Source organism: Microtus pennsylvanicus, chromosome 1 (assembly GCF_037038515.1).
Source record: "Microtus pennsylvanicus isolate mMicPen1 chromosome 1, mMicPen1.hap1, whole genome shotgun sequence".
Classification (NCBI taxonomy): Eukaryota; Metazoa; Chordata; class Mammalia; order Rodentia; family Cricetidae; genus Microtus; species Microtus pennsylvanicus.
The window spans coordinates 201,906,294-201,918,562 of NC_134579.1; the positions used below are offsets into that span (position 1 = coordinate 201,906,294).

At 37.1% G+C, this 12,269-nt stretch overlaps 1 protein-coding gene across 5 annotated transcripts in view; it reads left to right on the forward strand.

Moving 5' to 3' along the window:
• Window positions 1-12,269, forward strand: part of Stxbp5 (syntaxin binding protein 5) — a 140,077-nt gene that overhangs the window by 106,500 nt on the left and 21,308 nt on the right. Inside the window, exons 19-21 of one of the 5 annotated variants that reach the window (XM_075949118.1) lie at window positions 2,219-2,284; window positions 6,892-6,951; window positions 7,051-7,098. In XM_075949118.1, the coding sequence (XP_075805233.1) occupies window positions 2,219-2,284; window positions 6,892-6,951; window positions 7,051-7,098 (174 nt within the window). The remainder of the gene's footprint in view (window positions 1-2,218; window positions 2,285-6,891; window positions 6,952-7,050; window positions 7,099-12,269) is intronic. The other 4 variants (XM_075949126.1, XM_075949135.1, XM_075949144.1 and 1 more) reach the window with 4 other exon arrangements.

Genomic DNA, 12,269 nt, shown 5'->3' on the forward strand with positions numbered 1-12,269 from the left:
TGAAATAATAGGAAGCAGGTTCTGAATGGTCTTGTGACATCCGTGGTATGACACCTGTCTTCTTCTGGGGCTTTAGTGTACAGTCCAGTTTCTCAACTAATCCAAATTTCCCAATAAGTGCCCCTTGTGTGTGTGTGTCTGTGTGTGTCTGTGTGTGTGTTTGTGTGTGTGTGTGTGCGTGCATGCGCGCTAGTGCACACTTGTGTTTCTATCCTACTACATTTAGTTAGGGTTTCTTTCATGAAATAGGTAGGGAAGGTTATTTACTTGAACAAGGTCAGTTTACCAGTTGCTAAACCAATGAGGAATGTGGTCCCCTCACCCTCAGCCACCATTAGTTGCCTGTAACTCTGAAAAGAGTGATAGAGGCGCAAGAGTCCCCTACACACCTGTGATGGAATGGTGACTGGCCCAGTCACATGAGGCCTTGTGTACGAAACTGCCACTGCTGTGGGTTCCTGGGTGAAACAGCAATGTCATGTTCAGAAGATAGCAGTCCACAACACTTGCTGCCACCCTTCAGCCCTATATTCTTTCTGCCCACTCTTCTGCAGTGTCCCCCAGGCCTTGGAGGAGTTGGTACAGATGTCCTGTCTAGGGCCCAGAACGCAAGTCACATATTCTCAACATATGACCAATTATGGGTCTCTCGCTTAACCCACTGCAAAAAGAGTCAGAGAGCATTGATCTATGAGTACAAACATAACTGTTTAGAAGGAAGTTTGACACTGGATCAGTTTAGCAAAAACAGTAGGAGATTACAAACCCACTTACACACACTCACATTCACACACACGTACAGACACACACACACTGACACATACACACACCCACACCCACTCACATACCCACACTCACACCCACTCACATACCCACACAGACACACACATACACATACAGACACACACTCACACCCACTCACATACCCACACAGACACACACATACACATATAGACACACACTCACACCCACTCACATACCCACATGGACACAGACATGCACACACACATACAGACACACACCGACACCCACTCAAATACCCACACAGACACACACACACATACATACACATTCACACTCATACATACAGACACACACCTACATACCCACACAGACGCACACACACACACATACACTCACACCCACACCACCCACCAACATACCCCCCCCACATACACAAGGCACACATGTGCCCCATCACTTCCCCTGGCATGGGATTTTAATTACTTTTACAGTGCCAAGCATGAATTTTCTTCTGTGGGGTAGGCCTCAGTCCAATCAGAAAGTGGCTGATGTGGGTGAAGCCAGAGCATGTGCTGTGTCCAGCAGAAAGTCCTCACCTCCTCAGCAGTGACCGGCCCTGCTTGGGGGTCTCTAGTGCCTTCCAGACCAACAGCTCATAGGGAGGCATCTTGCATGCCATGTTGGCCTTCTTGTTGAGTAGTCTGAGCACCATTATCCACCTATCCAGTGTACGTCCCTTTACAGTCTTTATTATTATTATCATTGTTACTATTGATTTATGATATGATAGGTTTCCATGTGACTTTTTCAGATATCTTCATTTCTGTTAACCCTTTCCATTTACCTCCTCATAAAATACTTTGCAGTGTTTTTTTCTATAATTTCTGCCGACTTATAGTATAGATCATACATTATTTATGCAATTCATATCTGCCTTGAGAGAAGTATTTTTTAAGAGGTTTTAAAATGTGATACTGTAGTTTTTGAAGAGGGATACTGAATAGGATAGATAATGAGCAATATTTAATATACTGCAAATTTAAGAGATACAAAATATTTTCATAATAATTTAAAAATATTTAAGCAATGTATTTAAGACTTAAGGAAAACCACTTAGAAAGATAAGTTGAGGACTCTTGTTATATAAAAATTACCAAATATAAGTGTTTCTTCTCCCTTGCGAAAGTCACATGTCTCCACAGCTCTGGTGTTGTACAGGTCTTGGGTCATATCTGATATCCAAGAATAATAAATCACTTTGTTTAGAAATTCAGTTTCTAAATTTTCTTGTTCAGTGGACCACAGCCATATTAATTGGAGATAGTTTATTACCAGAATGCTCCCATCTCAAGCCTCACCATTGCCATATCTGTTAATCTGTCTTTAAGTGTCGTTAGCAGTGAAATAGACCCTGCGTGGAAGACGAGCTTGTATAAATGGGTGTGGTGTCATTTGCTCTTTTTTTGCCTTTCAGCAGGCCTGTGTGATATTACTGAAGGGACTGTTGTCACAGAAGATCGCTGCAAATCTCCAACTTCCGGTAATCTAGTTTTTATTTCATTAACAATTAAGATTTAAAAAAAAAAAACTAAGATGGCTTATCAGTACAATTTTATGCATTTATAACTACATATGAGAAACATATCATTTGTCTTAAAGTCATAACAGTGTTAATAAGGGGCAATAAATGTAGCTCATGTTAATAAAAATCCATAGCTTATGTCTGTTCAGGCTTGAATGATTGAGTGCCCAGCTAGCTTTCTTACAGATAACAGTGTTAAATGTATTTCCCACCTACCATTGAATCGATGCTCTAGCTATCTCAGATCTATGCTTCTAGATACTCCTGATGTTTAGTAGAATGAAGTAGGATCATGGAAAGTTGAATTTTTAGTTGAAAATTCACCTTTTTGATAATTATAAAATAATGTCCAATCTAATGCTATGACAGATCCCCCCCCCTTTTTTTGCTCAATGATAGGGCTCAAATCCAGGACCTTGTACATACTAGGCTAGCCCCTTGTCACTCATGACACCTCCAGAACCAAATGGAATTAAAGATTTTGATAGTTTGCTACAGTATGAAAAAATGGACTCTTAGTGAAATTGCAGCCTATTTGCATTTGTTTTTCATTTTGATCAAGGTCATTTCTTGTGTATTTATGTTCTTGTCAAAGCGGTTCTTTTTATCTGCAGGGTTTTCCTGTGACCCATGCGCATATTACTGTTTCACAGCAACATTGTTTTTACTACATTTGAGTATCCTTAGAGGTACAATCTTGAGTTTGTTATTGTACAAGATTGTAGCTTTGCTAGTCATTAGTAAATTTAACTTTATTATTTTAATTAAATTTATTATGTTTTCTACCTAGGAATCTTCATTAGCTTTTCTCTTAGCAAGATTTTTCTCAGCATCAGTAACCCCTTGTTTAGACTTCTGTCTTACGCCAGCCATTCTCCTGTACTGGGAAGAATTGTAGGGGTGCACTGTGCGGAGTATTTTTATCCCTGTCATAATTTCTGCTTCCACTTTGTTAGCCCTACATTGATGAAAGAGTTTGTTTTCTTTTTACAATTGCTTTTTTTCTGATTTTGCACAAATTGATCATTTGATGTTTCAAGCTTGAAGAGTGAACTAGGGAGAGGGACCATGGGTAAAGTGCTTGCCTTTGGGAAGATGTGAGTTTGTTCCTCAGAGCCCACACAGAAAAGCCAAGCACAGTGATTGGCTGTTGTAATCCCAGCCCTGGGGAAGTGAAGACAGTGGATCCCCTTGGTTTCCTGGCCTCCTAACCTTGCCTGTGTGACAAGTTCCAAGATAAGAGCCTCTGCCTCAGAATACAAGGTGGACGGCACCCGAGGAAGGACACCTGGGATTGCTCTTTGGCCTCCACATGTACACTTGTGCCACACACACATATGTACATACATGCACATGTGCACACACACACACCAACACACAGCACACACATGAACATACACTCACATAGATATCCACACAGGTACTTTGTTATTTAAACCTCTTATTTCACTTTGCCCATTAAACTCCTAAAACATAGAGCCCCAGAAACCACACTGCTGCCTGCCTATCAGTAAAGTTGTGGACAATAGAAAGGAATTACTTTCCCTCTTGTAGACTGAAATCTTTCTACATTTGGAGTTGGAACTGTAGTTTATCTTCATTGTTCCTTCCAAGTACATTAAGTTTATTTCTACTCTTCCGACCTTCCCCAAATACAGTTGTCAGTATACTAAGGGCGTGAGCACAGTGAGTATTTTGGGCACGAAACATATCATTATTAAATTGCTAATTTGTTTTTTTATATTCAGCCCAAATAAATTAATATCTCTTCATACTAGGCCAAACTTTAAAATGGCAGGTGAATGAAGCATTTAATACACAAAATTTTAGATAAATTCAAAATGATACTTAAATATAAGTATAGAAATTACATAAAATATTTATACTCTAAATCCTGCCCCGAAGATCGTCCAAGTAGAGGAAACTCAAATGTGGCTCAACGTTTCAGAATATATTTTGCTTCTTGGTTCATATACAGACTCGGTATGATTTTAACATTGATGAGATGCTGCCTGTTTTTATTGTTTCTAACATTTCTGTCAGTTTGAAATAGAGTTAAAGTTGTAACATCAAAGAGATCGATGATTAGAAATGAATTCTTGTTCTTAAAAACAAAACCTGCAGTGTATTCGGATTAGCCTTTGCTCATGCTCAGATGACAGAATTCTGAGGAATCAAGTCTGTTCTTACACATCAAGAAAAAGTGTTCTTCATAAAGGCCAACTTCACAGTGATAACATCTAAAACACTGGATTCAGTGTGCAGAGCTGAGCACACTGAAGTGGGCGCTAGAAGGCCTATGTCAGGCCCCCTCTGGTCGCTACCGTGGCAGCCTGGATATATTTTTCCGTTATGATAGTTACTAATATTCTTTGTTGCCATGGCCTGATTATCTTACTCTTAATATTTACAATTGCTTTGCCTCATCCATTTTTACTACCTAGTTAAGAAATAAAGGAAAAAATTATCATTCATTTATCTTACTACCAAATTAAAGTCTATTGATAAAAGTGGATTAAATTAATTTGAGGTGACTCAAAAGCCACAATTTTCTTTTTCTTAATCTATTTATCTTTGGTATTTTGAGACAGGCTTTCCTAGCCTGGAATTCACTATTCACACCAGGTTGGGTCCTGCCCCCTGTCTGCTGGGATTAAAAGTGAACACAGACAGCTTTTTATTTTTTTAATTGTTTTCAATAGAGTGAAAATAACAAAAATGCTTGACTGAATTACTCACAATGAGATAATAAAATTTTTAAATGGCCATAATGAATTATTAAAAACAATAGTTGGTATTTTAAAAGTTAATATGTGTAAAAGAGAAATATATGTATAAAAATGAATTGGAACTTAGAATGAGTTCCTCAGAAGTACTGAGAAGAGATCAGTGTTTTGGAAGTGTAAATGCCCGTGTGCCTTCTGTCAAGACCAACATTGACCAAACTTATGCATGCAGTGAAGAAAATTGAGGGTCATTTAAATCCTGTAACCAAAATAGTCAGCTGCTCAGATAATTTCTGTAAGGGCTCTTTTCAGAAACCCTTTCATAAACAGTGGTCTTCTGAAGCTGACATCACAGAAGCAGGTGGACGTGACGACTGCACAGACTTATTTTGGGGACCGCTGACTGTTTGCCCTCGCGCTTCAGAAGTTGTGCGGTCTCTCTGTAATCCATCTGTTTGCATTTATATAGGCATATAGAATGCTGCGATGAGTTTAGAAATCTGCTGGGCTCTTTTCAATGAAGATTCATGTATAGCTTGATAAAAACGGTGACTTTTGGTATTTATATGTGGCCTGAAAAAAATAAGAAGTTGTATATGGTTTTTGTGTTGGTTAAATTACAGTAATCTGGTAGATTTATTCAAATAAATGGTAACTTGTCGTATGTTATCATAGAAATTACAACAACCAGTAGTAAGCATTTTCAACCATATTGCCTGTTTATGTTTAGAAAACACCAAACTTCTTTTAATATTAATATATGGACATGCTAGCCTATTATTGCTCTGATATGAAATATATAAAATAATATACACTTACCATAAATTTATGCAGCCATTTGGTATCAAAGATGACAATATTTTAAAATGTGAAGTTCCTATGGCCTTTATCCTCTTTAATTATGTTGTATTTATATGAAAAACAGCTGTCCCTGTTTCTGCTCTGGAACTGTCACTGCGGTCACCAATGGCTTTGTGATAGTTCTGAGTGAGACTGGGGAGAATCTATGGATGCTGTTAATAAAAGCAGCATAGACTATTCAGAGAGTAGTGTTTGCAAACCTCTGCATGGGCGATTGGATTCTGCCCTTGTTGGCAGGCTTTTCTTAGTGAGACTGTCTCCCTGGCCATAGTAAAGAAAGATGACTTTGGGGGAAGTCAAGTTCAAGATTTCAGGTTTCTACCTAATTAACTAAGGTTTGATATTTTTACTGGGATTGCTTTAAGCATAATAGGATATCTTTTTATTTGCTTTCAGTTATTTTTTATATATTTTCTCCTAACAGAAAAGCTTCATTCATTTGCCTAACACTAACTAGTGACATCTACATGAAATACACACCATTGATCACAAATGGGGTGTAAAATTGACTCCAAGTTTGTTGCAGGGAAGGAAGGTCATGTGTGAATAAATTTGAAAATACTGCATAACTAAATGGTAAATATTGTATTGGAAGTATGTAAAGTATCATGAGGACGTAGAAGGGGAAGTAATCTCCAATTGGGAAGGTAGTGGATAATTTAATCTATAAGATATGTCAAGATGTACTTAATAGGTTATATTTTTCTTTCTGTGTTCTTTGACTTATAAATAATATAAAGTACAACAAGATTTTGCCTAGTTATTATGAATCAAAAATTATTAGAAATAAATTTCTATATAGTTGGTTCTGCTATACAAGACTGTATACTGCTGAAGGCAGTACTGGAATATTCTCAGAGTTGAGGTCACCACGTCTGGTGGTCACCAGGATTTTAATCTGTGTTTGTTTGCTGTGCCATCACTGCGTTTGTCACTGACCATGTGCCCCTGTTCCTTCCATTGTCTTCATTTGTGTAGGTTCTTCATCACCACACAATTCAGATGATGAGCAAAAAGTGAATAATTTTATAGAAAAGGGTATAGTATCTTTATTTTAAAGTATCTTCTTTTTATACTTAATTCATTTAGTTTACTCTGAATAGATTTTGACATTTTATATTAAAATATTATTTTCAGTGAAGACCAAAAGCAGAAAGTTTTCCAAGATGGTAGCCAGTGATCTAGGTAGGAAATAGAAGTTTTTATTTGTTTCTAATTGTTGCTCTATGCAATGCTAACCAACAGCAGAAACTGATCCATTGCATTGCATCTTGTGTGTTAATTTGTTATTCCTTTGCTAAATAATAATCTTGGGGCTATGTCTATTCTTAATGCATTTGGAAAATAATTCTTAAAATCAGTTAAATTGGGTTTGTGGATCTTTCTCTGAACTTAAGAATTATTCTGTTAACTTTTGCTTTGTTTTAAAATAAAGCAGGGTTCAATTTATGCTCTAAATACCCAACTTACATTCATGTTAAACTGAGTCAGCTTTTCCTTTAGAGTTTTACTTGTATTTTTTGTGCCCTTACTCCTATCTCCCATATTTTTAAGGTCCCGTATCAAAGAAACAATCTTCTGAAAGATGGCATTTTTCAGTCTATAATAATACTGGTGTCAGGGTGTTTGGCAAGTTTACTACTGAACACCTCCCATGGACAAAAATCTTTATTCTACTCTTGATGTTTTGTGCATATTTTGTAATGAGTTCCTCGGTCTAAGATCCTTGAAGTTTAAAGCCTAAAAATAAATATATAACCACCAGGCTTGGAAACATAATCAAATTAGAATTGTCTTATTTTGTCATAAAAATTTAAGGATGCTCAAAACTTTGAAAGTCTTGACAAAATAATATTTAGAAAAGCCCTAGTTCACCTTTGACTTAACCATGAAACGTTCATTATACAGTTAATATGTTGTTGTTGTATTTTTTAATTTTCCCTACACCATGGCCACATTTGTTTTGATTTTTGTTTTTTTTTCTTTTTATATTTTTGGGGTTGTTGGGCATATGTGTATGTGCATGATCATAGTATGAGAAAATCACTTGTGTGTACGTGTGTGTGTGTATGTACACGTACTTGTACACAGGACAACCTGTTTGTAATTCCTCAGTAGCCATCTACTTTTTTGTTGTTCCTTTTGCTTGGCTTGGCTTTGCCAGAGACAGGGCCTTTGGCCTGGAGCTCACCAAGTCACTAACTGGATTGGCCGGCCAGGAAACCCCAGGATCTCTTTCTCTGCCTGCTCAGCTCAGGGACTGTTAGTGCACAACACCATACCCAGCTTTTTTATGTGGGTTCTGGGAATCGAACTCAGGTCCTAATACTTGTAAGACAAGCACTTCTACGAAGCGAGTGTATCAACATCCCTACCACATACTCCTCTAATGGAGTAAAGAGGATGAGTTTCTCTATGACTGAAAGAGGTTTGCTTTCTCTCACTTTATAACCTTGAATATATGGTTGAATTTTCAAAAATTCCCGCAGGAAAACCCTTATTTTCTTAGCATTGTAAATTGAACCCTGTTTAGATAGATTAATGGTGAATAACTGTTAGTCTTCTGGTCAATCTTAAATAAAATGGTTTATTCTCGGGCAAAATGCTTCTTATCAATTATTTACTCTTTATTGTGGTTTTCTAGTAAATCTTTTGGTAATAATAATTAAATCACTTTAATTATGTACTAATTGTGCAGCTAATTTCCTTTATAGCATTTTGTATCCTGTTACGTTCTGGTTCCGTCACCACTGTAGAAGGTCTTTTCTGCAGCAGTTTTTCTGTGTAACGTATACTGGTAAATTGCCTGACCTGAAAGAACTTGCAGATGGTTAAATTCGTTAATGTAGCCTCTGCCTGATGTCTATTATGCCACAAAATAGCTTTATTAATGTGTGCCTTCCCCTTGTTTCTGTTTCAAGTAGATACATGACTGGAAATATTTGTGTTCCCTTATTTGAAAAACCTTATGAACAAATAGGCTAGACAACACGTGTGAAAGGGTAATACTTGGATAGTGTTCATTTCTTCTACATTCTTTGTGTTTTTTCTTTCTGTAATGCCAACTTTTTTAGGATTGCTTCTTAGGAAATGTGTTGACTTTATCCAGCTATCCAAAGTTATACTAGTATGTGACTCCTCCTAATTATTTTTAACCAGGAACATTTTCCTCATTTGCAGTATCTTTATTATATATTGGAAGATTTTGTCGTGTGTCTTTCTTGATTTAACAATTTTGGTATATAAAAATAAAGCTAACATCTCAAGGTTTTCCTTCTTCAAATGAAGTCTGCCCCAAATTCTATTGTGAAGGTTTTACAGTTGAAATGTTCTCCATTAGATATGTAATCTCTATATTACCTTTCTACATTACTATCTATTTTATAATAATAATTACCACAAAACATGCAACTAGAACTTGGATATGGAGCGGTGGCTCAACATCAGTTAAGAGCACTTATTGCTCGTATATAGGACGCAAATGCAGTTCCCAGCGTCCACATCTGATCCCCTTCTCACCTCCAAAGTCACTAGGTACATGCAAGGAAAGCACTCCTACATACAGAAATTAAAATATGTTTCTCATCTTAAAAATGAAAACCACTTTGGCTTCCTCTCCATTGCCTCATAACACAGAACACCCACAGACATGGTTTAGGGGACTTTGCAGTGGCCTTGTGCAGTGAGATAGAGACTGATGAGAGAGCTGCCTGGGACCATTGACTGAACTGCATTGTTCTTAGGTTCCTCATGCTGGAGAATAATCGGTGCTGGTGCCAGAGATTGTGTGTGGTACAGCGTGCCCTTCATACATTAGAATTATCTTTAAATTTATTTCATTGAAATAATTTTTTTTTTCATACAGTATATTTTGATCATGTTTTCCCTTCCCCCAAGCATGGGAAATAAACCTTTTTTTTCTTCCATATAGCAGAGGAAGATGACTCAAACGGCTTTTTAATACGATTATCTATGTGTTATTCCTAGCATCGTACCAGTACTTAGTAATCTCGGGGACTGTTATTTCTGTGTTTTACAGATGAGGGGACTGAGCGTGAGTTAGCTGTTGGCTCCACAGCCAAATGACAGAGCAGAATGTAAGCCAGGGTCCAGTTCCACTGCTGGCACTGTGTGTACATGCGAAACATATCATTCAATTCATTGATAGATAATCTTGCTATGGCCCTGATCTGATACACAATAATCTGGGGAGAATGACTCATTACCAAATTCTATGTGTAAGTTTTACATGGTTTTTATAATAAAGTTTATAAAAATGCAAAATACATTTATTGAAGAGAAACAGCAAATTCTGTCTGAATACCAGATCTTGCCCACCACTTTGCTACCATTGCCTAAGCATATTATATAGTTCTTAGAAGTCTGTCTCAAAGACAAGGCTCAAGACAGTGAACAAGAGTAAAGCGGAATACACTGACCCCTGAACCCAGAGCCCCACTTCATCTCTTAGCTCCTTATTGCTGCTACCCCAGGAAATGGCTCTGGCAATGACTTCTTCACTTTTGTGTAAGACAAGCAACCTCTAAAGAAATTAAAGCAGAATATAATGCAGCAACATCGTGCACAAAGGAAGTTACATGCATGTATTTCACATGTAGCATGCTTTCCTCTTCATGTTATAGTAATATCTTAAAGACCAGTAATTTTCAAATAAACAACTTTTCTTTAACTGTTAACGGTTTCCATAAATCACTGTTTTTATTTACTCTTCATTTACATTTTATAAAGATTTAGAAGTGAGATTTTACAAATAAAAAAATTGATAGTTTGGCTTACATAGAAATGGTTATACATAGAAATATTATGTAATAACACACACATATATAACATTCCAAGATATCCTTGTGTATAGTCTATGATCCATATGCTAGCACTACTTGGTAAGAAAATCAGAATTAACTTTCCTGGAGATTCCTATTTGGTGATTATCCTGTTTCATGCCATGCTAAAAGTAGATTTCTAGTTGCTTCTCGTGGTCTTATCTTGCCTCGAGGTCCATTTTAGTTTCTGTGTGTCAAGAAAGATGACCAAATTGCCTGAATGTGTAAAACCAGGGGGGAGGGGGAACAATCTTAGAAATTAAACTATAAATATTCAAAAATAATGCTACTTAGTAAGTATTGTGGCAAAACAAATAGAAATACAACTGTATTTTTAATGGACACCTCTCTGTGTTACCTGGTAGGTAATTTTTATTCTATGGCATTGGTTAATGGAGAAGATTAAAGCTCAGGGGCCCCTTATCTCTCCAATTCTAAGAGCGTGGATATTCAGTCAATGGCTCATTTCTCAGTAAAGTCTGGAGTCGTTTTTGAGTCAGTGTAAGTGACGTGAGTGCTGTCCACTGGTCATGTGCTCTTCTTATTGGTTCTTTTCATGTAAGTCCTGATGGCTCTAACAGCTTAAATTTCCTCTCTCTGCCTTTATTTCTGCAGACTTTAATAAATCCTACATCTTCAGTCTTCTCACCCGTGTTTACCTCAGGAAACAGATACTCAGAGAAGCTAAATGTTGTGCCCACAGTCTTCCTCTGTGGTGCTGTGCCCACAGTCTCACTGGGTGGTGCTGTGCCCACAGTCTCACTGGGTGGTGCTGTGCCCACAGTCTCACTGGGTGGTGCTGTGCCCACAGTCTCACTGGGTCGTGCTGTGCCCACAGTCTCACTGGGTGGTGCTGTGCCCACAGTCTCACTGGGTGGTGCTGACCTCAGGATCAGCCGAGTTGGTGGACACTGGGTTATAAAGTTCTACAGTTAAGAGGGTTTGGAGACAAAACAATTAGCAGAAGTACGTAATTAAAATGTTTTGAAAATTGTAACAAGATGATAGTGAACAATCTTCCCTGTCATTGTATGTGTCCTTTTATCTTCTCGGTATTAAAAAAAATACCGAAATATTTACTATAGTCCATATTTTATATAATAAAGAAATCATAGTGCTAGACAGAAGTTTTTATTTTATTAGAGAGATTTGTTTACATTTCTAAAGATACCTGGGTTATATGAATTTCTTCTAGTGGAAATCCTAAAGAAAGCAAAAGTATTTAATGAAATTAAGAATTTTGTTACTAAAAAATTTTTTAGCAGGACCACAAGTCGGATTATTGAAAGTATTAATAAAACATTTCTAATTAATAAATGTTCATTTCATGTAAATTACTTCAAGAGAGATAAACTTGTTATTTATAACAAGTAGTTGTGATGTTTCTTTTATATATATATATATGTTGAATTTTGGATTTGAAATAACTTAAAAGGTTGAGCTAGGCATCATGGTGCACACCTTTAATCCCAGCACTTGGGAGATAGAGGCAGGTGGATCTCTGTAAGTTTGAGG